Source organism: Melanerpes formicivorus, unplaced genomic scaffold (genome assembly GCF_026170545.1).
Source record: "Melanerpes formicivorus ecotype bairdi unplaced genomic scaffold, bMelFor1.0.p_v2 SCAF_1, whole genome shotgun sequence".
Lineage (NCBI taxonomy): Eukaryota > Metazoa > Chordata > Aves > Piciformes > Picidae > Melanerpes > Melanerpes formicivorus.
This window is the reverse complement of record NW_027142353.1, coordinates 41,133,746-41,157,622: the sequence shown is the minus strand read 5'-3', so window position 1 is coordinate 41,157,622 and position 23,877 is coordinate 41,133,746. Positions and strand designations below refer to the sequence as shown.

The 23,877-nt window shown below is 41.0% G+C and overlaps 3 protein-coding genes across 6 annotated transcripts in view; 1 reads left to right on the top strand and 2 right to left on the bottom strand.

The window, feature by feature from the left end:
- LOC137442397 (cohesin subunit SA-2-like) overlaps positions 1-10,658 on the bottom strand; it is a 74,123-nt gene extending 63,465 nt beyond the window's left edge. Inside the window, exons 1-5 of one of the 3 annotated variants that reach the window (XM_068141104.1) lie at positions 10,521-10,658; positions 9,835-10,012; positions 3,001-3,085; positions 1,851-1,997; positions 393-489 (exon numbers count right to left, since the gene is read on the bottom strand). In XM_068141104.1, the coding sequence (XP_067997205.1) occupies positions 393-489; positions 1,851-1,997; positions 3,001-3,085; positions 9,835-9,878 (373 nt within the window). In that variant the 5' untranslated portion in view covers positions 9,879-10,012; positions 10,521-10,658. Of the gene's footprint in view, positions 1-392; positions 490-1,850; positions 1,998-3,000; positions 3,086-3,645; positions 3,854-9,834; positions 10,013-10,520 lie in introns of those variants that run through there. The other 2 variants (XM_068141114.1, XM_068141122.1) reach the window with 2 other exon arrangements.
- A 112-nt stretch (positions 10,659-10,770) lies between these two features.
- GTPBP6 (GTP binding protein 6 (putative)) lies at positions 10,771-23,280 on the top strand. Its single transcript, XM_068141139.1, has 10 exons — positions 10,771-11,225; positions 13,010-13,147; positions 13,581-13,651; positions 15,664-15,794; positions 16,769-16,839; positions 17,808-17,966; positions 19,941-20,149; positions 21,503-21,651; positions 22,158-22,310; positions 22,770-23,280. The coding sequence occupies exons 1-10, from the start codon at positions 10,862-10,864 to the stop codon at positions 22,909-22,911; spliced, it is 1,587 nt and encodes a 528-aa protein (XP_067997240.1). The 5' UTR covers positions 10,771-10,861; the 3' UTR covers positions 22,912-23,280.
- Positions 11,413-23,877, bottom strand: part of PLCXD1 (phosphatidylinositol specific phospholipase C X domain containing 1) — a 35,746-nt gene continuing 23,281 nt past the window's right edge. Inside the window, exons 8-9 of one of the 2 annotated variants that reach the window (XM_068141166.1) lie at positions 12,876-12,923; positions 11,413-12,239 (exon numbers count right to left, since the gene is read on the bottom strand). In XM_068141166.1, the coding sequence (XP_067997267.1) occupies positions 12,131-12,239; positions 12,876-12,923 (157 nt within the window). In that variant the 3' untranslated portion in view covers positions 11,413-12,130. Of the gene's footprint in view, positions 12,240-12,875; positions 12,924-22,020; positions 22,592-23,877 lie in introns of those variants that run through there. The other variant, XM_068141159.1, reaches the window with a different exon arrangement.

Genomic DNA, 23,877 nt, shown 5'->3' with positions numbered 1-23,877 from the left:
ATTTTCAAACAAATATACTAGCAAAACAGAAGATACTAGGAAATTACAAAACAAGTGCAACTAAAACAATGGATTTTAATGAGAACAGTTATCAAAACCATCTTCCCTATTTGGGGATTCTGCAAAGCAATGTGACATGCCTCTTCAGAAACCTGACCTTGGAAACTATGTTCAGATACAACTCGGGAGTCGGTACGCTGCAAAGAGCCAAAGAATTTAACCAGCAACATTCTTGACTATTAGTGGTGCTCATCTGGAATTTGTCTGAATAGGAGGGTATAGATTATAAGTACATGATTTACTGGAGAAAAAAAAAAATCCATTTTAGAAAGCACACTCCAGGCTACTCTCACACACAGAAAATGGAAAGGGCTACTAAGAGGGTAAATTACCTTGACAGCCTGAGCATTGAATGAAGAAGTTGATTAGATCTAGAAGTGCCACATTCCTGTCTTGTTTATAAGCTTCAACCCAGTCATCTACTACAGACTAAGACAGATTAAAGAAACATATTAGTGGGGAGTTGAACATGGCAATGCTGCACTCCTCACACTGAGGACATCCATTAAAAAGAGACACAAAGTGATGTTCCATCTGTGTTAAATTATAAAAAGGAGAATAAACTCCACACCATTTTGTACATGCAAAAGACTCCTTCTAGGGCAAAATGAATCCTTGGACTACTCATTCATAAGTACTGCTCTAGGCAGTGCTGCCATCCACAAATGCTTTGTTCCCTGTTAACAGGGAAAATAACCACAGCTTCGATAGATTTCATATATAAAAACCAAAACTTATCCTTGTCTTCCTGATTTCTTGCCAGCATCAAGGTAATAGTTTCATTTAGAAAAACAAAACCCACCCATATTCAAACTCTGCACCACCTAATAATTAATATTAAATCTTCCCTAGCACCCAGTTTGCACAGAAGGATAAGAGTTCATGTACTACACTCCAGCTTAAAAAAAAAAACAACTCCAAACTTCATTTCTAAGGCAGTACAGCCTACAGCCTGTGTGTGACACAGGCCTGCTGGGACAAGCAGCTTAGATCCACCTGTAGTGCCACATGTCTAATGAATTCCAGCAGCAGCAGACTGGACTCAAGCAGCTGCTTTTCCAACCCCTTCATATCATGCTTTGCACACCAGAAGCTGAGCCCTTCAAGGAGTTCTACTGCAGTTAATGCAGCTGTAGCATGGCAAAAATTCATCCGCATAAACATCTTGGAAAAACTAAGGTCTCAAACCCCACATATAAAAATTTGGGGTCCAGATTTTAATCCTTCATACACATGTGGAAACATAGTATTATACACATGTTCACAGTAAAGAAAGCTGCTAACTATGTAGGGGCATAGGGAACCTGACTATTATGCAAATTGTTGTCAAACTACATTGCAGGGGATGGCAATACCAAAATGCAAACTCACAGGGGGAAAAAAAACCAAATAAAAAAACAAACACCAAAAACCCCCACCACAAACAAACAAAAACCCAGCCTGATTTTCAGAACCTTGACCAGCCACAGTTTTCTACTAATGCAATCTTTTCTGTATTTTTACAAAATAATTCTCTTTTAATGCACTCAGATGTTGGTTTAGGAAGGCAGGTTTAGGTACATATTTCCTTCCTCCTTTATTTAAGTATCTGTCAGCTACATTTTCACTAGTTCTTGAAGGTGCATTCTCCTCAAGAGCCATGCTTATAAAAGTTTCCCAATCAAGTACTTTTCTTCCCCACCTGTGCCAAAACAGAACAAAACTTCAATGCTCCAGAGTAAAGTTACTAAAAGGACTACTGTTTCTCCACCTTCCCTCCATCAACTCTCACAACTCAGAGCTAGAAATACCTGCATGGCCCGCTTCCCCATGCTAACCACTTCAAACAACGTAACTGCCTCAACCACTTCTGCATTCTGAAGCCGGCTCACTCTTCTGCTACTGGAAGAACTTCTCTTTACGTTCTCACACTGTTCTTGGACCTTCCTTTTCTCTCTCTGAAATGAATCAAGCAAAGAAAACACAACATGTAACAGCAATCCACAAATAAATGAATTCTCTCCTAACAACAAGTTTATTTTACTCTCACTGTAATGATTTCCCAGAGTGTTAACTTTTCAACTTCAAGGACACTGATAAAGCCTTATCAAACATGACTTTGTTAGAAGGGGATGAAAGAAATTATTTACTGGCTTGAGTTTTTTCTCAACAATGACTAGTAAGTATAGCAAAGTATAACAGTAAAGAAGCTTCTGAACAATTGTATACTACCCTGGAGGCACTTTTCAGTGGCAGCTGTAATTTCTGAAGAACAGACAGGAATCACAGAAGCTCTTCTACACTTTTCCACTCACAGGGTAAACACAAACCTGCATATTAACATCAGCTGCATACAACCCACAGATAAGGAAAAACACACTGAAGTGAAAAGAGGTGGGGCTATTTAGCTTGCAGACAGGGAGACTGAGAAGTGACCTCATTAATGTTTATAAAGATGTAAAGAGTGAGTGCCAAGAGAATGGAGTCAGGCTCTTCTCAGTGATGCCAAATGACAGGATAAGGGGCAATGGGTGGAAGTTGAGGCACAGGAAGGTCCATGTAAACATGAGGATTTTTTTTCCACTGTGAGGGCAATGGTACACTGGAACAGGCTGCCCAGGGGGGTTGTGGAATCTCCCTCTCTGGAGATATTCCAAACCCGCCTGGATGCATTCCTGTGTGATCTAAGTGATCCTGCTCTGGCAGGGGGGTCGGACTACATGATCTTTCAAGGGCCCTTCCAGCCCCTAACATTTTGTGATTCTGTGTGGCTGCTCAAAAGCCAGGATTAAGGCTGTGATGACAACACAATTTGGGGGTGAAGATGTATCCAGTGACTTGATTTTTAGAGGCACTGCATTGTGACTGTTTTATGCAATACTCAATTTTGGAGAAGTTGTATGAGACAGAAAATAAATTCCATTAAAAAAAGGGGGAAAAAAGGGAAGAACCTCCACTTACTGGTGTTTTCAGGTTGCCATTTCTCACACAGCTGCCATTCTGCACAGCAGACTCAGGTACAGTCTCATCATTGACAGCATTCTCTCTGAAGCATAACAAACATGTGGAAGGGGTTAGCAGTGCGAACACAGAACTACACATTTCTGTACAAGTAATCAAAGACAATAAAAGCATATATATGTATTTTAACATATTAATCATTCAGAAGTCTCATCATCATTTTGTTACTGAAAACCAAACATCTAACTTTAAAAGTACAACAGAAATCTGGGGCCATTTTCAAATTATTTGCTTTCCTGTAAAAAAAAATAATATATATATATATTTAAGTAGAAAACTAGCAAAACTATCAAGGATATCAAGACAGAAGAAAGTAAGTAAAAGAAACAGAAAGCTGATGTTGACTTAAGGCTGCCTTTGTTGACTTAAGAGCTTCATACCATGAATCAATAGCCCAAGTATGCAATTCACCTCATGGGTGCTCTACACAAAACAAAATAGCAACATTTGATAAGGCTACAATTTAACATAAGAAGAAGAAACTGTTTTACTTTGTCTGTAAAACATGCTGAAGAAAAATGACACATAAAAAAATATCTCATTTGCTTATTTGATGGAGGAGTAATTTTATAAATAGAGATGCACCTTCTGGAATGTCTGAAGCCATACATTTATCTGCAATGAAATCATGCCACTTTTCATCATTCCAAATGCTAACAATATGCTTTGCCAGAGGTCATGTTTAAGCAGATGAGCTGGATCCCACTTGTGCAGCAGGTCCAGTACTGTACGTTGGACGCTCTAGCCTCCTTTTAAACTACGGTGGCCAGGACATGAAGTCAGTTGACTTGTACTATAAGAAGGCATAAAAAGAAAGCAAATATGAGAGTACACAGTTACTATCATTTTCATGAGACTGCTTCAACAAGTGTACTAACACAACTGACCACTTTACAAATTAAAAAAAACGTGTATTACACTGCCAGATATAGTCAGCTCTCCATTATCCGGTGTTGGAGAACCCAGATGGAGAATAAACTGTACTGTGGATGCAGAGCCAGATCAACCTCAGCTAGGTTTATCAATGACAGATAGGCACTATTGTCATTCTTCTTCCCAAGACTTTCAGTCAGACATTTTGCTCTGCAAAGCAAATCTTGAGGCTGAACAGCATTAACTGCAAGACCACAGTCCTGATGTTATTTCCTTAGTAAGAGAAGAAGTTTTTATTTAGACACACCTCTTTACTTTTTTTTAATCTACTGGACACTTCACCATAAGCAATGTGACTCCTATAGAAATGCTATATAAAATCTATAAAATCCTATAAAAACTGAACAAATTTCTCAGCACATTTCTGCAAATGTTTAACTTCCCTACAGAGTAAAGTTAAATTCAGTAAATGTCTTGCCAAAGAAAAGTTAAAAATGTGCCACAGTGTTTGACAGATGGAAGCCAAGAAAATAATTTAGCATAAATGAATCCTTAGATCAGTTGTCTAGAATTCTGCATGCTATAGAAAAACGAGAGGTGAACTATAGTTCACAACCAAATCAACATACAAGAATCAATAGCTTACAGAAGTTTTCAAATGTTCTCTTTGATTTGTAGTTGTGAGCCACAGAGACAAAGTATTTCAAGCACCGCCATAGAATCTGTATTGGGTTGGACTGAGCTGGAGTTAATTCCCCTCACAGCATCTTTCTAGGGCTGTGTTTTGCAGCAGCGGTTGATAACATAGCAGTGTTTTGGGTATTGTTGAATAAGTATCCAGGCTGTGTCCTTTCAACATTTCCCTGCCCCAAGAGTACACTGAGGGATGGGCAAGATCTTGGGAGCAGACATGACTGAGTGTGGTTACATTCCTACTGATCTACCAATGAAATTCATTTAGAATTATCTTTGCTTTCCTTTATACACCAAAACATTCAGCTAGAGAATTTCATAACTGACCATTCTTAAAGGCTGGACCCCTCAGTTTAAGAAGGACATCGAGATACTTGAACGTGTCCAGAGAAGGGCAACAAGGCTGGTGAGAGGCCTTGAGCACAAGCCCTATGAGAAGAGGCTGAGGGAGCTGGGATTGTTTAGCCTGGAGGAGGCTCAGGGGTGACCTCATTGCTCTCTACAACTACATGAAAGGTCATTGTAGCCAGGAAGGGGTTGGTCTCTTCTCCCAGGCAACCAGCACCAGAACAAGCTGCGCCAGGGGAAGTTTAGGCTTGAGGTGAGGAGAAAGTTCTTCACTGAGAGTGTCATTTGTCATTGGAATGTGCTGCCTAGGGAGGTGGTGGAGTCACCGTCCCTGAAGGTGTTCAAGAGGGGATTGGACGTGGCACTTGGTGCCATGGTCTAGTCATGAGGTCTGTGGTGACAGGTTGGACTCAATGATCTTTGAGGTCTCTTCCAACCTTAGTGATACTGTGATACAGCCTAAAACTGTGACACTGAGCCAGCTGACTCAGACTGTCCAAAGAGGTATTCCATACCATATGACATCAGCTCAGGTATAAGAATGAAGTGGGGGGATTCGTCCATGGTGTCTATCCTCCCAAGGAACCACCAAGCTTAGGGAGCCCTGCTTCCCAAGACCGACCATCATCCTGCTGATGGGAAGTAGAGACTAGCAGCAATCTCTCTGCTTTTTGCTTCTACAAAGTCTATTGCTGTTTGCTTATTAGTGCTATTAAAATTGCTCCTATCTTATTACTGGCTTCTGTCATATTTTTTCCCCTCTCCCCCTGTCCACTTAAGAGGGGGAGTGATAGAGCAGCTTTGGTAGGCATCTGGCCTCCAGGCCAGGGCCAAACCACCACAGGACCATAGAATGGTCTAGGTTGGAAGGGAACACTGAAGGTCAGCTAGTTCAACCCCCTCTGCAGTAAGCTCGGGCATCCTCAATTAGATCAGGCTGCCCAGAGTCCTGTCAAGCCCCACTTTGAATACTTCCAGGGATAGGGCCCAAATCACCTCCCTGCGCAACCTGTTCAGTGTTCCACCACCCTCGTAGTAAAAAGCCTGTTCCTAACATCCAATCTAAATCAGCTTTTCTCTAGTTTGAAGCCATTGCCCCTCCCCCTGTCGCTACATTCTCTCTCCATCCTTCTTGTAGGCCCCCTTCAGGTACTGGAAGGCCACTAATAGGCCTCCCCAGAGCCTCCCCTTCTCCAGGCTGAACAACCCCAGCTCCCTCAGACTGCCTTCATAGCAGAGGTGCTCCAACCCCCTGATCATTTTTTGTGGCACTCCTCCAGATCAGCTCTATCAGGTCCATGTCCTTCCTATATTGAGGGCTCTAGCCCTGTACACAGTACTCCAGAGGAAGTCTCAATGGAGCAAAGTGGCAGAATAACCTCTCTGGATCTGCTGGCAACAAATCTTTTGATACAGCTATAAGGAGTTAAGTTTGTCAAAAAGTGGATTGAGACAACAGCCCAGAATGTGATTTGCCTTCTGGGCTGCAAGTACACAGTCTGCTCATGCACAGCTTCTTGTCCATCAGCACCCCCAAGTCTTTTTCCACAGGGCTGCTTTCTATCACCTCATCCCCTCATCTGTACTGATAGGGAGGACTGTTCTGGCCCAGGTGCAGAACCCTGCACTTGCTCTTGTTGAACCTCATGAGGTTCACCTGGGCCCACGTCTCCAGTTTAACCAGGTCCCTCTGGATGACATCCTGTCCCTCTGATGAATCAACACCACCACTTAGCTTGGTGTCATCTGCAATCTTGCTGATGGTGCATTCGATCCCACTGTCTATATCATTGATAAAAAATTAAACAGCACAGATCCCAGTACAGACCCCTGAGGGACATCACTTGTCACTGCTCTCCATCTGGACTTCAAGCCAGAGACTTTCCAGTTGAGAAAAATAAGCAGCAACAGACAAGCAATATGTACTGCTTTTCTGATGTCAGCTAGCTCTTCCCAGTTTCTTGTACAGACCACAAATAAACAAAAAGAATACAAACATGTTTATCAAGGAGCTACTTATACTATGTGATTAATCCTTTCACTCCTGATTTCAAAGCAGAATGCTGTACTAGCAAGGGACTGTACTAGCAAGTTCTTACTTGCAATTCCACCAGAACTACAACTCAGATGCCAGCCAACATTGTGGTAACATGTGTTACGTGTTTCTGTCTTATGCCTCAACACAATGCTCAAAACACTTTCAATTTTCCTGAACTGTTTGCATATATTATTCAGCAACTTAGTCCATGCCATAATGAAAATGAAAGCATTTCATTTGGTTACAGAAAAAATATAACTGAGTCCAAGCTCAATTAAAACATTTAAATAACAAAAATCAGAACTGCTGCAGGACAATTCAGTCAAGTACTTGTCTGATCATGTACTATTAGTATCTCTGTCCAGAATACACTTCTTTGAAGCTTTAACTCATGCGTCTCTTTCCCAAGAACATCCTGAAAGATGTCACTGCAGATGGTACCTACAGACCCTGGACTACTTACTTTCTCAGTTTATGCCAGGCAAAACGTGCCTGTAGTAAAAGATGCTTAACAAATTGAATGCCTGGTATATGGAACAGCATGCTTACCAAAGCTGAGCAAAATCTCCAAGAATGTGGCCACTGATCCACAGCTTCCTCAAGCTGGGCTAACAATGTCATGTAAAACAGCATCTCTCTGATGAAAACAGTCACAGTAACTTTCATACATGCACTAAACATCGTCTTAAACAATCAACAAATGTAACTAAGCACTAAATACTAATATTAAAAAGCCATTTAGTTTCTGGATTGTTTTGCTTATTAGGACACCACAGCACAAAGCAATGCCATGGGAAGCACTGTGCTATTGCAGACAACCTACACAAAGGCAGAGGGTGGTTTTTTTAAATCCAGATACTATCCACAGTCATGCTTGAGTTTTGGGGTTTACATGTTTGTCTGTTTTGTTCCAGTTTACGGTTTCTCTTTGTTTTGTTTTACCACCACCCCGCTCCCTTTAATAGCGATGTTTCCAGTAAGGTTATTCATAAAGCGGGTACTTAAAACATTTTTAGGAACTAGGAACTGAACCCCATGAAACTGCTTAGAAATTAAATGAGATATTTTAATGGAGTTTTTATTTGCACAGCTAAGTTTCTGTTGAAGAAATTGTAAAAAGAATTAAATAACCTCATATGTTCTTCAGCAAAATAGGAACCATGGTACCTATCTGAGGATGACATGTGAACACTTCTTCATCACTCGTTATACAACAGCTTCATTTAACATCTGTTCATCTACAGGAGTGCAACAGTAGGTTTGACAAATATTGAACTGGAATTTTTGGAATTGTCTTTGCCCCCCTATGTTAGTCTGCACCACACTGAGCATTTTTGCATACCTATATTTATTGCCTCATGCAATGGCAAGAAACAGTTCTCAGCCATTTACTTTTTTCCATCAGCAATCAGTAAGAAAGCATAGGTAGAATTCCATTCCTATCTCATCCTGATTTTCACTTTTATATCCTGTTATGCACAGCTCACAGACTAGTTCCTACTTTGCATTCCTGCCACAGTATGTTCCTTTCACTAGCACTTAAAAGTATTACTGATGAAATAAAAACACTTTAGGTAGGAAGGACACAGTATCACAGTATCGCTAAGGTTGGAAGAGACCTCAAAGATCATTGAGTCCAACCTGTCACCACAGACCTCATGGCTAGACCATGGCACCAAGTGCCACGTCCAATCCCCTCTCGAACACCTCCAGGGATGGTGACTCCACCACCTCCCTAGGCAACCCATTCCAATGACAAATGAAACACAACACTATTGTGAGAATTTCTGAATTCAATTTTCTTATCAAGACAAACATTTGGAGCAGATTCTGACTCACACTTAAAAGGAAAGCTATTTTTCCAAAGACATGACATTCCTTTAGCTGTGTAAAAGGAACATGTTAATCTACATTAGTTAAAGAATTCTACCTGTAGATTTTTTTAACTTATATATCTGCTTCATCTGTTAGAAGCAATATAGAAACTCAGCTGCACAGCTGCCAGGTACCTTCCTGGTAGTTCTGAAACAAAGAGGCTGGTTTCCCATAAACATCCTGGAAAGGACATATTGCAAGCTATATTAATTATCATCATAGACTACAAGAAATATATGTCTCAGCTTTCATTAGAGTTTAGCAAAGCAAAAGATCTGGATCAGGTTCACTTATAAGGTGACAAGATCACCTGCAGTGAGTCCAATGCATGCAACACTGGACATCTAAGAAGCTTCACTCTTTAAAGCCAGACAAGATATAACAAAATACTTTAGCATTTATTTATTAATATATACTCTTCCTACTTCCAAATACCCTTCTGTAAACAATAATATGAAAACATTTGTTTTACAGATCCTTTCAACTGATGACTAAAAATATACATTATGAAATGGGGAAGACTTGATAAAAGACAGCTATAGAGAAGCCGTGTACCTCTCAGCGCCAACAGGGAGACTACAGATTACTCAGCACTCTTCCCTCTCATCATCCCCAGTTTCACCAGTGAAGTGAACACATGTACTGCCTATGAATCTGCCCATCACAGTAAGTTGATTTGCACTGCAGTGAATTCAGGCACAATAAGCTTGGAAGGCCAAGGTCCATGGCAATCAGCCTAAAACACTATGCTAAAAGATGCTAAATAATACATAAAATTGAACAAAAGGAAGACATTAGGAATCAGATGTAGAGTATAGCAAATCCTTTTCTTTTTCCCCTCCCACACAAAATGACACATTGTGGCCGAGTATCTGCAGGGCAGAAATTCAAGAGACAGCGCTCTGATTTACCAACAGATTTTGCAGGCAACCTGTGCCAGGTCTTACTTTTGGCTGGAAAGATTATTGGCTGTGTTGGGCTCGGCTATCATTTCCGCTACATTATCTCAGCAGCACAGACAGCAAGCTAACACGATCAGCACTGCTTCTGTGGAAACTTCAAGATCGGTAGAGTTATAACCTTAACAAATCTTTGGCTCTGGAGAGTGAAACAGCAGCCACAAAACTGTCAAAAAAAGAAAACAGAGAGTTAATTGTAGGCAGCTCCCTCGATACTACCCAGGTCGCAGCAAGGCATGCAGCTCCAAGAAAGAAGCCCATTCATAGAATTCGGAGGTGGGATCGCTGCACCTGGCAAGAGCCCTGACAAGGGAGCGCACACAAAGCCGCGGGCCGTTAGAGAGCCGCCTGGGACCGTACGACCCATTTACGCTCCTTTCACTCGGGCGGGCAGACACCCACACTGCTGGCGGCACCGGGCACCGCGCCCCGCTCTCCCCACACGGGAGGGTCGCCACCGCCGCTACTGATGCTGTGAGGGAAGGCAACGGGCGGTGGTGGCGGTGTGGCCCGGGACATGCGGATCCTCACCCACCCCATCTGCCCGTCCAAACATGCATACAGACGCACAGCTGCGGGCTGCCCGCGGTCGCGTCAGGTTAGGCGGCGAGGTGCGGCCCAGGGGCGGCGGGACGAAAGAAGGGCGAGCGGGCGCGGCAGAACCCGCCACTCACCTACGCTGGGGACACGCTCCTCAGGCCCGACCACGCGCCGACACCGCCCTCTTTGGCTGCCCCCTCCCTCCTGGGCGCTAGCTCCCCAGCTACAGTACCCCAGGACCCGGCTCCGGCCCAACGTCAATCACAGCTGTCCCTGAGTGCCATCCGGCCTATCAGCGCCGGGGCTCACAATCACATGATCCACCACCGGAGGCTGACAGAGCGCCGGTGCTATGGGGCTTCCGTAGCGGTTGGGGTGAGGGCGGAAGGACTTGCGTCGTAACGGTCCCTCCCAGCTGCCCTGCCCGGGAGGAACGGGAACGACGACGACGCGGCTCTGTGTTGTCAATTGCCGTATGATGGGGCCCGGCCGCCTCTCACAGTCGCTTCTGCTATGGTGCCAGCGGGCGGCGGCAGCTCTCGGAGCGGTCCGATCCGCTCGCGCATTGAGCGCAGCCGTTCGCCTGCGAGCTCCGCAGAGGCCGCCGGGCAAGGGGCAGCCACCGCGGGCGTGCGGCAGAGGGGAGTGGAAGAGGGTGGCGGGCGCCGGCGGGGATAAGGAAGAAGAGGAGAAGGAGGAGAAGGAAGATGAGGATGATGAATCGGAGCTAGAGGAGCTTTTGGGCCCCTCTCCGCTCGCCCTGGGGCCCGACGCTCAGCGCGTGGTCATCGTACACCCGGATGTCAAGTGGGGCCCGAAGAAATCACCACTGACGAAGGGTGCGTGGCTGTGCCAGGGCAGGGTGGGGGGTCCGGGCTCTGCCGGCTACAGGGCCAGTTATGCCCTCGCCGATCCCGCCAGCCAGAGGCTTTCCTTGTGTTGTAGACCTCTATGGTCCTCATGAATACGCACATCTAGGAAATTTGTGCCGGTAGTGTGAAGTAGACTTCTTGTTTCAGTGGTAAGACTAAAATGTCTCAGTCAACTAACAAAATACAAACTCAAAGAAAAGCTTTAGCTCACGGTTTTCATCGGTAACTTTTTAAAAGGCAACCTGCACAGCGTTGGCAGACCTGTGCTTTGACTTTTACATCCCACTAAGTCTTGGAGAGCAAAACAACTTGCTGCCTAGAGTGTCCAGGTTGCTTTAAGGAAACAACCAAGGTTCCTCTTTAATAGCAAATCTTAATTGCCTTCAGTTCTCAACCGAACAGCATGTCGAGGCAAGCAGGAGTCCTTTGGCCTTAGGCTTGCCCAGAAGTTGGCTGAAGAGCAGGAGTACTCTCCTTAGAAGCAAATGATGAGATGAGGTCTTATGCAAGTCCTCTTAGGGACTTAATGAAGTGCTTTTATGTAGTTGATGATGCAGTCACCAGTAATTCCTTTACAGGGACCTTATTTAGTATTATCTCAGAAATCTTTGTAGCTAGCTACTGTATACGTTTGAATCATTGCACAGTTAAAATAATGAACTTGATTTGATGCTTCTCCAAACACTTCCCTACAAAGTTGTCATTCATCAAGCATCTTGTAAGCATCCGTAACAAGTTGCTATGTGGCAGAATAAAGTTTGCAACATTTTCAGAGTTTACATAAGCACTCACATTTGGCAGCTGAAAAATAAATGTGAAGGCACCTTTCTGGTCAGACATACAGAAGAGTAGCAGTGATCCCTTTCATTTATTTAGGCCCTCCAGATCGAAGAGCCTGAAGTCTGAACAAATGGGTTGGAATGACTGTTGAAACCCCACAGGTACAACAGGAAATCTGTATTTTGCAAGGAACACTTAGCACTGTGAGGAGAAAGCGCATCATGGTTGTCTTTAAAAATGTATTGTCTTTTGGAATAAGGTAACTGATTTAATATATAAATTATGTTTTACTATCTAGAGAAATCTGACAAATCTGGTAGGAAAAGAAGAAATGTTTGGCAAATCAAAAGCAGATCTACTACTCTGATGTGCCTGTATAGTCTTAGTGATTTCACAAAGTCCTCTGAAATCAGTGTTTTGCTATGTAAATGTTTAAAAAACCCAAAGGGACTAATGAATGAGAATACACAATTGGAATCTGCTGGTTTTAGTAAGCCATAACTCCTTTATGAATAAGTAGCAGTGAAGTTAACAGCAGGATATGCCATATTAGTAGTTCTTTAAATAATGCCACAAAACACCAAAGAATTAACCACATGCTGTTCATCTGAAGTAACAGAATTCATTTTCTAGATAGTTACTCATTTCAGTTGTTGAGGAAAAAATCTTGGTACTTTGTTGACAATGCAGTCAAAAATTATTTCTAATCCACAACAGTGGAAATGATTTGTACTGACAGAAAGATGCTTTGTGTGATGAAATTGCATCAGACTACAAGCTTAATTACTCTAATAATTTGATTTGAGACATCTTCCTCCTAGAGGTTAAAATACTTACCCTATTAGAATGTCAATGTAGCTTAGTCTTTCTTTGTTCATGCACACTCTGTAATATGAAACATGAGGAAAGTTATGATGGCATACTATAATTTTTTTTTCTTTTTTTGTCTGTTTTTTGTTTTATTTCTAAAGCTGAACTACAGGTTGCTGAAGCTGTTGCTCTTGTTGATACCCTTCAGAACTGGACAGTTTTAGACAAAATAATTATTCCTACAAAAAATCCTGACAAGAAGTTTGTTTTTGGCAAAGGAAACTTTCAGGTTTTGACAGGTAAGGGCTGTGATTTGTCAGCACTGCATTATTTTACGTGGAAGATGAACTGCTTTTAAATGGCAGGTGAACTGCTGAAGGATATATATGAAAGCAGAAGAGAGGGAGAATGTTTATCCATCATGCAGGTTTGCAAATAAACTTCAGAGAATGTTTTTAAGGTTACAAAAGCGACACAGAATGGAAATAACCCTTGCTCCCTAAAATGCGAGGCAACTTAATCCCTCTATTTATGTGACTGATGTAAGTGAAACTGGCTGTTCTTGACATAGTACTGAACTAGTGCAATAACAGCTACTGTCAACAAAGAATATGGTGCCATTTGATATTTTACGAGCATTCTGCTCAGTGCAAAATGGTTTTATATTCTGTAGATGTTTAAAAGAGAATTGACATTTAACACTGTATTTTGCAATGGTTATCCATCTTTTAGAAAAAATTAAAGAATTGCCCCATGTGACAGCTGTCTTCTTGAATGTGGAAAGAATGTCTTCAGTAACAAAGGTAATTACATATAATATCAAATCATATTCTTTACATACATATTATTTGGAAGCTATTGTTTGTCGAGGGTTGGAAGGGAAAGGCCTCCTCCCCCCGGAAAAGTGAAAAGAAAAAAACCTCACAGCTGAATTAGCAAAGCAGTGGGTGCTGTATATTTACAAAGCAATATAGGTTATGCAGAGGAATATACAGAATTTACAATATTTACAATATATACAAAAATATACAATAAAGTAGCACAGAAATGAGAGTTTCCCCCTCTACTGAGGTGGTTCCCCACCTCTGCTCCCCCTTCTCTCCCCCTTTCCCCAGAGAGGGTTAGAAAGAGAGAAAAGAGAAAAAAATTTAAAGCAGTTATGTGTTAATTGGAAAGCAGTTAATACAGGCCTTGCAGTTTATCAGTTTCAAGGTCAAGCCTTGGCCAAAAGCCCAGAACACTGTGAGCTGCAAAGGGGGAAAAGCAAGACTGACTAGAAAAGTGCAGGAATGCCCAGGATACTCTGCTGTACTCCCAGTTCAGAAGGTGCTTCCTCCCAATCTACCAATGAAATTAGTTTAGATCTGTCTTTCGTTTACAAACATCCGACCACAAATTTCCCTTTCTTAAGGGGACAGCCTCAAACGGTCACATTGTTATGAGAAGCAGGTCAGTTATGACTGAATTTGCAGATGTTAATGTATGAAGCCACTTGGACCTGAGTTCTGTTGGAAAGGAAGCTTAACTCCTATTACATTTGTCCAGCTGATACATGTTTGCAATGCTTGTGCATGAAATTTTTCAACAGCCTAACAGCCATCAAAGACTCTGCTCCTGAATTTGTTACAGGCGCTACTTCCAAAGGTTGGAAAAGTTACTCAAGGTCTTTCGCACAAAGTGGAGATGGTAACACAGCTTGTGTTACAAAGAATGTCAGCATTTTGGGTTAGCTATATGCATAAGTTGCTGTACCTATATGGATGATGTACTTATTTTCCTGTAGTTATCTGGATGCAGTATTGTATTTTGAATATAAGGCGTAAATTCAGAGCAAGCTTGTATTCGAATGTTTAAAATACTTGAACTTTCATTCCGAATGCTTAAATAGAAAGTATTTTCAATTATTACGTTGATTACGTGGATTATGTTGAGGGGAGGAGGATGCTTCACTTGTTTTTTAACAATGGCAGTAAAACAACTGCTGCATGAGCGATACATGCTCTTTGAAATCCCTCAACAAACTGAAATAAATACTTTAAAGTTTTTTTTTACATGTACAGTATCATGCAGGGGGTAAAGTGCATGCAAATTCTGCAAGCAACCATTAATGCTTTGCTGATAGTTTTGAATGTTTCCCTGGTTATAAAAAGTTATATCGAGCAGTTATTGTTGAAATCAAAGTTGATACAGTTTCATTTCAACTTCCTAGTTTTTCATCCTCTATCATATGAGTTCTTTTACTACTAGATTTGCTAAAAAAAGAAAAAAAATATATTTTCTCAAATCTAGATCTTAAGAGCAATTTAATAGTTAATTCAAGAATGTGTTTGAGAACATGTATAAAACGAGCAGTCTGGGTTTTTAGAGGTTGCAGAGAGCAACGACTGCATGCTTTATGTGTCTTTTGCTGGGTTAGAGAAAAGGTGGTGGATTTTGTTTGGGGTTCTTTTTTTAGGTATTTTATAAAAACCTGCTTACTAAATAATAATTTTCCTGCCTCCCTTGCTTTTTTTTCCTCTCTTTTTCATTTTGGTAATCTTTCCCCACCCCCCCACCCCCCCGCTATATTATGCCTATTCTTTCCCATTCCAGCATTTCATAATTTTTTTTTTTTATGAGGATTTAGATTCTTAATCCTGAGATACCCTGTAAGAGCAGTGAGTTAGAATCCATTAAGGGCAGTGGAAGAGTGATGAATGAATGTGATGGACATAGATATAAAGTTGTACTTTCTAAACGCTCTTTATCACCTCTTTTTTGTGGTCAACCAAATTTTGCCTTTGCGTGCTCCTAATTGTTACTGGCATGACTAAAGAGAGAACTAGAAGATGCCTGGGGTGTGAAAGTCTTTGACAGATACACGGTTGTACTTCATATTTTTCGTTGTAATGCCCGGACCAAAGAAGCAAAACTTCAGATAGCATTGGCCGAAATTCCACTTCTCAGGTACCTCAAGCTATGTAAATCCACATGCTGATATTTACTGTAACAACAAACTGTAATATTGTTGTGTAAAGAAAAATTGCACTGTTTCAGTACTTGCATAATATGCCTGATTGAATAGGGCATAGAAGTATTTGCTATAATGTCATTTTTTTAAGTTTCTGCAGTGTTGACAGGCAAAATGAGAGAAGTGTTCAATAGATAATCCTGCAAAAGGCATTTCTCATGAAAAGGTCTTAGTACTTTCTCATGTGGAAGATGGATTGCAAGAATATATGGGAATTGAATACCTGTATCCCATATATAATATTGATGGGTTTAATAAGGAAAGCTATAAACAAGTAAGATTAAAGACATTAGTTTGCAGCTGAATTTTCCACATTGCTACATTACATGGTACAGAAATATTTACACATGGATATATGAGAGGCATCTTTGGCTCTCTGAAATTTTAGACCAGCCATTATAATTTGCTAAGAGAGTTACTTGCTTTTGAAACCCCAGTTGAAGGGCCAGGAAAATCTGTAATTTTTTCACCTGGGAAATGCCTCACTTCTCACGAGTAACTAATGATGCAACAAGATGGAATGGCCTCAAGCTTCACCAAGGGAGGTTTAGGCTGCACATTAGGGAAAAAAAACTCATGGGAAGGGATGTCAGGCACAGGAACAGACTGGGAGGGAGGTGGTTGAGCTGCCATCCCTGGGCGTGTTCAAAAGCTATATAGATCTGGTGCTTGGGGATGTGGTGTAGTGACAGACTTGGTGGAGTGGGTGAAATGGCCGGACTTGATAATCTCGGAGGTCCTTTCTGGCCTGCATGATTCTGTAATTCATGATGAGCAGATTTTAGAGCTCTGTCGTTTGGTGGCTTTATTTGTACCATAGGAATATCACAACTGCTTCACATTTGTTAGGCATTTTAGGGTAGTTTGAGTAAAGAAAAGGGCTTCTTATTAACTGTTTCTCCACTGCTAGATCAAATCTGAAAAATGAGGTGTCTCAGCTAGATCAGCAGAGAGGCGGATCAAGATACATCATGGGCTCAGGTAAAGTCTCATATTCTCATAGGTGAGAGGATATTTTTCTCCGTAGCTTTAAAAAAAAATAATTGCATCTTGGTTTTATATGGAAGAGGCCAGGAGGGAAAACTGTGTACTGCATCTAATTAAATGAACATACAAAAGTTAAACATAACTTAAATTTTGGTCCATAGTGGTTTGTACAGTCTGGCCATGCACAGACTATTTGCTGCCTCAGGAGTTTATCACAAGTGTACATTGTTATTTCAAAGTGCTTTAATAATTATCACTCTGAGTCTTTGGCAAGAATACGTAGTTTTAGTTGCTCAATTGTAGCTTCATATACCCTAGTGCTAACTCAACTGATTTCCAAGTGCGCATCATCACTTGTTTGTTGACTTGCTGGAACATGTCCAGAGAAGAGCAACAAAGTTGGTAAGGGGTTTGGAGCACAAGCCCTATGAGGAGAGGCTGAGGGAGCTGGGATTGTTTAGCCTGGAGAAGAGGAGGCTCAGGAGTGACCTTACTGCTCTCTACAACTACCTGAAGGGAGGTTGTAGACAGGCAGAGGTTGGTCTCTTCTCCCAGGCAGCCAGCACCAGAACAAGGGGTAACACTATCAAGCTGCGCCAGGGGAGGTTTAGGCTGGAGGTTAGGAAGAAGTTCTACACAGAGAGAGTAATTGCCTGTTGGAATGGGCTGCCCAGTGAGGTGGTGGAGTCACCATCGTTGGGGGTGTTCAGGAGGAGACTTGATGGGGTGCTTGGTGCCGTGGTTTAGTTGATTAGGTGGGTTGGATGATAGGTTGGACATAATGATCTTGAAGGTCTCTTCCAACCTGGTCTGTGCTATGCTGTGCTATGCTATGCTGTGCTATGCTATGCTGTGCTATGCTATGCTATTCTATGCTATGCTATTCTATGCTATGCTATACTATGCTATTCTACTGTTTCTCTTGGAGACTATTCTGCCAGTTATTCTTTTCTGTTTTTCAGGTGAAACATTCATGGAGACACAGACTCGAATCTTGAAAGAAAAAGAACTTAAACTTAGGAAAGCACTGGAGAAACTAAGAAGAAAAAGGTGTTTACTTAGAACTCAGCGCAAGAAGCGCGAGTTTCCGATTATCTCGGTAATGGGCTACACTAATTGTGGTAAGCAAAAACTCACAGCACATTGTATCGCAAAAGTGCTCCTGTTTGTCTAGTTTTCAATTAGAAACTCTAGCCACAATCTCATTTCAGTGTGAATAGGCTTCGTATTTTAATTAGTTTTTAAATTGTGTAATGAATATATGTCAGTTAGGATGTAGTTAGGAAAGTAAATTAGTTAGATTGTTTTTTCCAGTCTTGAAGACATGTTTTGGAGAAAAGCCTAGCATTTATTGTGCAGAAAAGGTTTTGTATGTAGCGCTGAATACTCTATTGTTAGTGCCTCTTTATATGAATCACTATTACTTGATCAGAATGAGTAGAGAAAAATACGTGGTGGTTAGATTATTGTGAAGGATTGTGATGGGTTGAGGCAGACCCCCTTCCCACTATGGGCAAAACATGAAACTCAGACAAACGGATTGCAAAAGTGGAGGAAAGTTTAAGTGGGAAAGTGGTGAATGTTTACAGAGAGCCAGAAGCATAGTGACAAGAGAAATTCCAAAGCACACCCAGAAATATCCCATCCCCACCTGGGGGTACACTCATAACCCCGAGGGCTCTTTCTTCCCCCCACCCCCCCCCCACTCCACTGCTAGGCTAATCTCAGCTGGCCAGATCTGAGACTGCCCATCCTGCTGGCCTTGGGCCTAGCTAGGCCCAAAAGGCTGGGAGACATCTCCCCACCAGTTACCAGGTGGCAGCGAGGGAAGAAAAGAGAAAGTGCCAGGACTCCTGCTGAGATCTTATAGGGGAGCAGGGTATTATGGGATGAAATACCTGGCTTCCTGTGTCCACCCACTGGGCTGGACTCCTTCAGGACACAGGAAGCATCCCTCATATGAACACAGCACGGGGCACCTAGCCCAAACTGCTACAAGGATTGAGGCATAGGAGGAAAATTCAGGACAACTTCAGCAGCACTGCAGTTCTTCATTGATGTATGGTGTTCTGAGACATCCTTGTAAAAGAATCTAAATAAAAGTAGGGGTCTGCTCCTTTTTTTATTGCTTACACACAAGTGAATTCATACACAAGGTATAGAAAGACTTTGGACCAGACACTTTTTTTTTCACTTTATGTTGTCTTGAACCATTTCCTTTTTCAACATGTATACAGAAGGGCAGAAAAGCTGGTGAAGGGCCTAGAGCGCAAGTCTTCGAAGCAGCTGAGGGAAGTGGAATTATGTAGGCTGGAGGAGGCTAAGGCGAGTCTTTACTGCTGTCTACACCTACCTGAAAGGAAGTCCTACAGAGGCAGGAAACCAGTCTCTTCGCCCATGTACAAGTGACAGGATGAGAGGAAATGGCCTCAGGTTGCACTAGGGGAGTTTTAGATTGGGCATTAGGAAAAATTTCTTTGCTGAAAGAGTGGGTGAAGCATTGTAGTAGGCTGCCGAGGGAAGTGGTGGAGTCACCATCCCTGGAGGTGTTCAAAAATGTGTAGTTGTGGTGCTGAGGGACATGGTTTAGCAGTGGACTTTGTAGTGTTAGATTAACAAGTATTATGTTCATGACAAAATGCCCAATAAAAGCATAAACCAAATAAGCTACATATTATTAACACTTGTTTATTGTTGCATTTAACAAGAAAACATTGAATTGTTTTATTTGACAGCAGAAGCACTGAGGAGTGCCTAAGTTTATGCTTCCTAATGCTGTCATGGCAGTGACCTTCAAATGGTTGTAGAGGTGAGAGACATGGCTAAGTCACCTTGCAGTTCAGTTCAGTCTTGGGTCATGTAAGGTACTTAAGCATAGCTTCCAGACATGGTCATAAATCCACTTCCAAGTTACAAAAGTTAAGACTGTTTGGATTTCCTATCATGTAGATAAATCATCATAAGCTTGATTTAAAGTAGTGAAATAGACATGAAAAGATATGTTACATCATTCAAACTCACTTGAGCCTTGCAAATCAATTTTTCACGTGAAAAAAGCCATTAAAATCTTGTCCTTCTTTTTTTTCTTTAATTAGGAAAAACTACCTTGATCAAAGCCTTGACTGGGGAAGCAGAACTTCAACCCAGGGATCAGCTGTTTGCCACTCTCGATATTACAGCCCACGCTGGCTATCTGCCTTCACATATGGCAGTTATTTATGTTGACACCATTGGGTTTCTGACTGATCTTCCACATAATCTGGTTGAGTCCTTTTCAGCTACATTAGAAGAAGTAGCTTACTCAGTAAGTAGTTCCCTATAAAAATTGAGCTATCAAATAAATTTCTTTTCAGATAATCCTCACCCCTTCAAAGAAGGGGAAGTTAACAGGCTCACTGTTCTTAGCAGAGTACCTGGATTATTAACAGTAGTCACCTAAGGTAATGAGGTAAATATCTTACTTTAAGCCAAATTTCTGATACTTGAAATTATGCAGATCATAGAGATATGAAGACATTTCAGAAATGGTTTATTTGGAGGATATGTCCTTCTCCGTGATGCCTAAGCCAAATAAATCACATTTTGCTGATAAAATATCTGAAAACCTAAACAGTGTATCTGAATAAGTTGGGGAGAGCTTTTTTTGTGAGTTAAAAATGAAATAAAGCCTTTGGAATGATCTGTTTGTAACTTAAGGTTTCCTATAGCACTAAAAGTGGGTGATTGTGATGTGATGCAGGCAGCATGTAATAAACATTAAATGTACTTTTCCAATCATTTTCTCATTAAAGTCAGTTTCCTGTGTTACAGCAAAGTGTAAAGCTGCATACACAGAGACATTTAAACAAAAAGCCTGTGTAGTGAAAGGAAATGAAATTCAGTGGTAGCTAAATGCTGGAATTAGAGGATTAGACTTCACCATGTAGTAATAGGACTTTCAAAAAGATGGCTGGAACTGTCCTGTTTGTCTCTTACTCTGATTTGTTAAACAAAAGGTTAAGAAATTTGCTTCTCAATGATTTTCATTCTTTCAAAGCAGTATCTTAAGCAAAGATGATGAAACATTTTGAATGCAAATACTGAATTTGGTTGCCTATTTTTTATCATGCCAAACATGATCGTGTAATTACTTGAAACTGGTAACTTTTGTATAAAGGTTTCAAAGTGAAGCATCAATAGTAGTACTTTGGAAGCTAAGGATAAAGATTATCTCCTGCATTTTGCATGTAAAAATAGAATTACAAGCGAGATGGGGTTTTCCTCCATTTCAGAAACAATGTTCCTTCTAAAACCTTTTCTGAGTTTACTTTTTATTCTCCAATATTTTTGAAGCCTTATTACACAGCCTTGGCTTCAAAAAAAAGAACCAGTTGTTATTTGAAGCCTGAATTTTATAACAAGCTTGGCTGACAGGGCTTGTTTCAGAGCTGTTGGGACAATTTCTACTACGGATTTTCTTCCATCATGGCACAGAAAACTGTATAGGTTTAATACTGGTTTAGTAGGTAATTTTACAGTGTTAAGCTGCTAGTCTGTTATCAGATGGATAGGAAAGTATCTCATATGAACTAGAAATGCAAAATCAGTATAAAATCTCTGGTACCTAGTAACTAGTATATCTCATTACGTCACTGTTTTGTATATTGATGCTTGCTAGGATCTGATAGTTCATGTGAGAGATATCACTCATCCAGATACCATTCTCCAGAAAGCAACTGTTCTGTCAGTGTTGAAGAATCTTAACCTTCCTAACCATTTATTGGACTCAATGGTAGAAGTTCATAACAAAGTGGATTTGATAGAAAGGTAAGCAGATGCTAAGTATACTTAAACCGTTCTTATGTTCATAGAATCATAGTGTTTTGGTTTGGAAGGTACTCTTAATGGTTATCGGGTCCAAGCAGTCTGCAGTTCGCTCAGAGCTCCATCCAGCCTGGTCTCCCTGGAACCTTCTCTTTTCCAGGCTGAACAACCTTTCTCTCAGCCTTTCTTCAGAGAGAAGGTGTTCCAGCCCTCTGATCTTTTTTGTGGCCCCTCCTTCAAGTCTAGTTTAAAGCGGTCAGTGAGCCCCAAAAGCTCTGGAAGCTTTTTAATTTTTGAGTCTAAAAACGAGCTCCCACACTTCTGAATACATTTAATAGTGGGTTTTAATCTTTCACAAAGGTAACTATGGACTTTAAAAGAATTAATGATGTTTTAATTACAAAAGAAATCACTTGAGTCACACAAGAAGCATCCAGTACAGAATAAGACAAATTGTCTGTGCTTGGAATATTTTTCACAACCTAATCTTCACGAGCAATGTCTTTCAGGTATAAGCCCACTGAGGAAAATGCTTTAGCCATTTCTGCTCTATGTGGACATGGCTTAGAAGAGCTGAAAGAAGAGATAGAGAAAAAGATTTTGACAATGACAGGGAAGAAGATTCTAACAGTTAACATCAACTTAGAGGGACCTCAGCTAAGGTAAAGAATTTTTAATTTTAAGGATTTGGAAAAATATGAAACTCATAGTCTTACATGTCTTAACATTTCAAAGCATATCATACTGATTTTATCTGCATTAAAAATGACAAGGATAATTATCAGAGTTTCCTGACCTGTTAAGAAAAAAAATCCCCATTAGATATCCTGGAGTCTGCTTCTGAAAGTGTCCTTCAGAGTCCTGAGTTTTGTAGAATAAAACACACTTCCTGAAAGACCATGCCACTTGTCCTGGAGCCAGATTTCTGTACAAAACCACAAATCTGGAATATTTATGAAAACCCTATTTCTAAACAGCAAGTATAAAACAAAAAGTTAACTGAAGCACTTGATCTTTTAAAGAGTTAAACTGCCTATATTGAAATATGACCTAAACCAAAAGATCACGTTTTATGCAGTGACTCATACCTTTGAGATGATGTTACGCTTTTACTTTTACAGTTGGCTTTATAAAGAAGCAACAGTTCAGGAAGTAGAAGTCATGCCTGAGGATGGCACAGCCCAGGTGAAGGTGATAATCAGTAATTCTGCTTTTGGCAAATACAAAAACCTCTTTCCCAACAGCAAGATTTGTGTACTGTGAAACTGCATCCTTTTCTAGGAAAAGAAAGCAATCTCCTCAAGAGGATGTGAAACTAAGTTAATGACCTGTTAGTCTGGATGTTGAAGAATGTATTTCTTCCCTGGTTGATTGTGGGTTTTGATGCATTTTAGAAATGAACACTGTTTCAGAAAGCTTTTCCTTGGAAACAGTAAGAGCTTTGAGCTTTGTTGTGTCAACAAGGACAGCACTATATAGTTTGTGTAAAAACAGTTGTTGGCTCTAAGTTGTGAACCTCACACAAATCACTTGATGGCATCTGAATTAACTTTCAGAAAAGTACCATGTTTGTTATATAAATAAAGCTTTTAACCCTATCTTTCAGAATAAAATAATATTTATTATAATTAAGGTGTCTCAGGTGATCTTTGGAAAATGAAAGGTAGCAAAATACTGTTGGCATTATATATAAAACACGGATAAGTATGTATGCAAGCAGAATGCATGAACCTAATAAAATAACTGCCATCTCTTACTGCAGTGAAGAACACAGACCACAAATCTATCTGTTTAAGCAATAAATAAAGTTAACTGTGAACCCATATTCATCCATACAGGTTTTTTGTCTGCAGTAATTTATCCACACTATCTAGTCTGTGTTGGTTCTTGGAGAAGACATTTAAGGTATAGCAAACTGTGGTCTATGTGTGAAATTATTTCACAAATTAAAAAAAAAATAGAGAGAGAGAACCAGATCCATTACTTGAGTTCATAGTATCATAGTATCAGTCAGGGTTGGAAGGAACCACATGGATCATCTAGTTCCAACCCCCCTGCTATGGGCAGGGACACCCCACACTAGATCTGGCTGGACAGAGCCTCATCCAGCCTGGGCTTAAACACCTCCAGGGATGGGACCTCAACCACCTCCCTGGACAACCCATTCCAGGGCTTCACCACTCTCATGGTGAAGAACCTCCTCCCCACATCTAGCCTGAATCTCCCCAC

Coding starts and splice junctions, on each gene's coding strand:
- GTPBP6 (XM_068141139.1), top strand. CDS start 10,862: ATGATGGGGCCCGGCCGCCTCTCACAGTCGCTTCTGCTATGGTGCCAG. Junction 15,795..16,768: donor GCCGAAATTCCACTTCTCAG/GTACCTCAAGCT, acceptor CTCCACTGCTAG/ATCAAATCTGAAAAATGAGG. Junction 16,840..17,807: donor AAGATACATCATGGGCTCAG/GTAAAGTCTCAT, acceptor TCTGTTTTTCAG/GTGAAACATTCATGGAGACA.